This window comes from Neopelma chrysocephalum, unplaced genomic scaffold, assembly GCF_003984885.1.
Source record: "Neopelma chrysocephalum unplaced genomic scaffold, ASM398488v2 Primary Assembly neopelma1_106169, whole genome shotgun sequence".
NCBI lineage: Eukaryota > Metazoa > Chordata > Aves > Passeriformes > Pipridae > Neopelma > Neopelma chrysocephalum.
The window spans coordinates 1-1307 of record NW_020927464.1 but is presented as its reverse complement, the minus strand read 5'-3'; the positions used below and the strand labels follow the sequence as shown (position 1 = coordinate 1307).

The 1307-nt window shown below is 52.9% G+C and overlaps 1 protein-coding gene across 1 annotated transcript; it reads left to right on the top strand.

Moving 5' to 3' along the window:
• Window positions 1-256: 256 nt before the first annotated feature.
• LOC113962111 (bile salt-activated lipase-like) lies at window positions 257-1160 on the top strand (the record flags this gene model as incomplete). The annotated part of the gene is made up of 3 exons (XM_027672919.1): window positions 257-364; window positions 569-686; window positions 974-1160. Coding segments are annotated over 3 exons (413 nt in total), but the record flags the coding sequence as incomplete, so codon positions are not given.
• Between the last annotated feature and the right edge of the window lie 147 nt (window positions 1161-1307).

Genomic DNA, 1307 nt, shown 5'->3' with positions numbered 1-1307 from the left:
GGGGGTGACCCAGAAAACATCACCATCTTTGGGGAATCGGCCGGTGCTGTCAGTGTGTCCCTGCAGGTGAGTTGTCTCTGTCACTCCCCACTAGAGCCACTTCTGTGTAAATTGGGGAGAGGGACCCCTTGGCACTGTGACACTTTCCTCCCCAGGCTGGGTTCACAAGTTGTGAGGTGATCAGTGGGTTCTGGCACACCGTGGTGTCTTTGTGAATTCGTACTTGAAACCCTGTTGTTTCCATTCTGCACCCCAGACCTTGTCCCCGAAGAACAAGGGCCTGTTCAAGAGAGCCATCAGCCAGAGTGGTGTTGGGGTCTGCAGCTGGGCCATCCAGAGGGACCCGCTCTTCTGGGCTAAAAAGGTAATGTTCAAGTCTTGCCTGAGTGATTAGAAAAAACAAAAAAGTGATTCCCTAGAGGAGGGCATAACTAGAAGCTGTGCCCAACAGAACTTTGGAAACATGATGCTTTAAAGATTAAAACACATTCACCCCTCTGCCTCTATAACAATAACCTCTGTCTTTGGGAGGTAATGCTAGGAGGTTTCTTTCTCTCTCCTTCTGCAGCTCGGAGAAAAGCTGGGCTGCTCCACAGACAACACCACCGTCTTGGCCAACTGCCTTCGTGTCTCTGACCCCAAAGCCTTGACACTCGCCTACCACCTGCAGCTGACCAACCTGCCCAGTAAGTCCCCTGGCCCACATGGTGATTCCCCATCCACCCAGGGCTCCCCAGACCTCTGGCAGGACACTGGAGTGATTTCCAGGAGCATTGAAGCAGTGCTTGTGCCCTTCAGAACGGGGACAATAATGCCAGATCTTGCAGTCACCCTTCCATAGGCAGGTGCACATTGCGCTGGATGAGCACAGCTCACCTCAGCCTAATTTTTCCAGAGCTCTTTGAGTCATTGCAGACCACACACCTGTCTGTTCTCACCTCCTAACAGACTCTGGGTTTGTCTCCTGCTGCAGCTGCCCTGGTGCACACCCTGGCCATCACTCCCGTGGTCGATGGAGATTTCCTCCCAGACATGCCAGAGAATCTCTTTGCCAACGCTGCTGACATCGACTACCTGGTTGGGGTCAATGACATGGACGGGCACTTCTTCGCTGGAGTGGACTTACCTGCCATCAATGCCCCACTGAGGAAAATCACTGAGTAAGTGAGAGAGGCTCTGGAAACCCTCAACTGGAGGAATCTTCTCTTTAATGTGGCTCCCACACTCTGAGCGCTTAGACTTGAGTGGACAGGGCTCGACCTTCAAAACAGGGTGTCACTCCAAGCCTGCATGCCCAGGACTTGTGT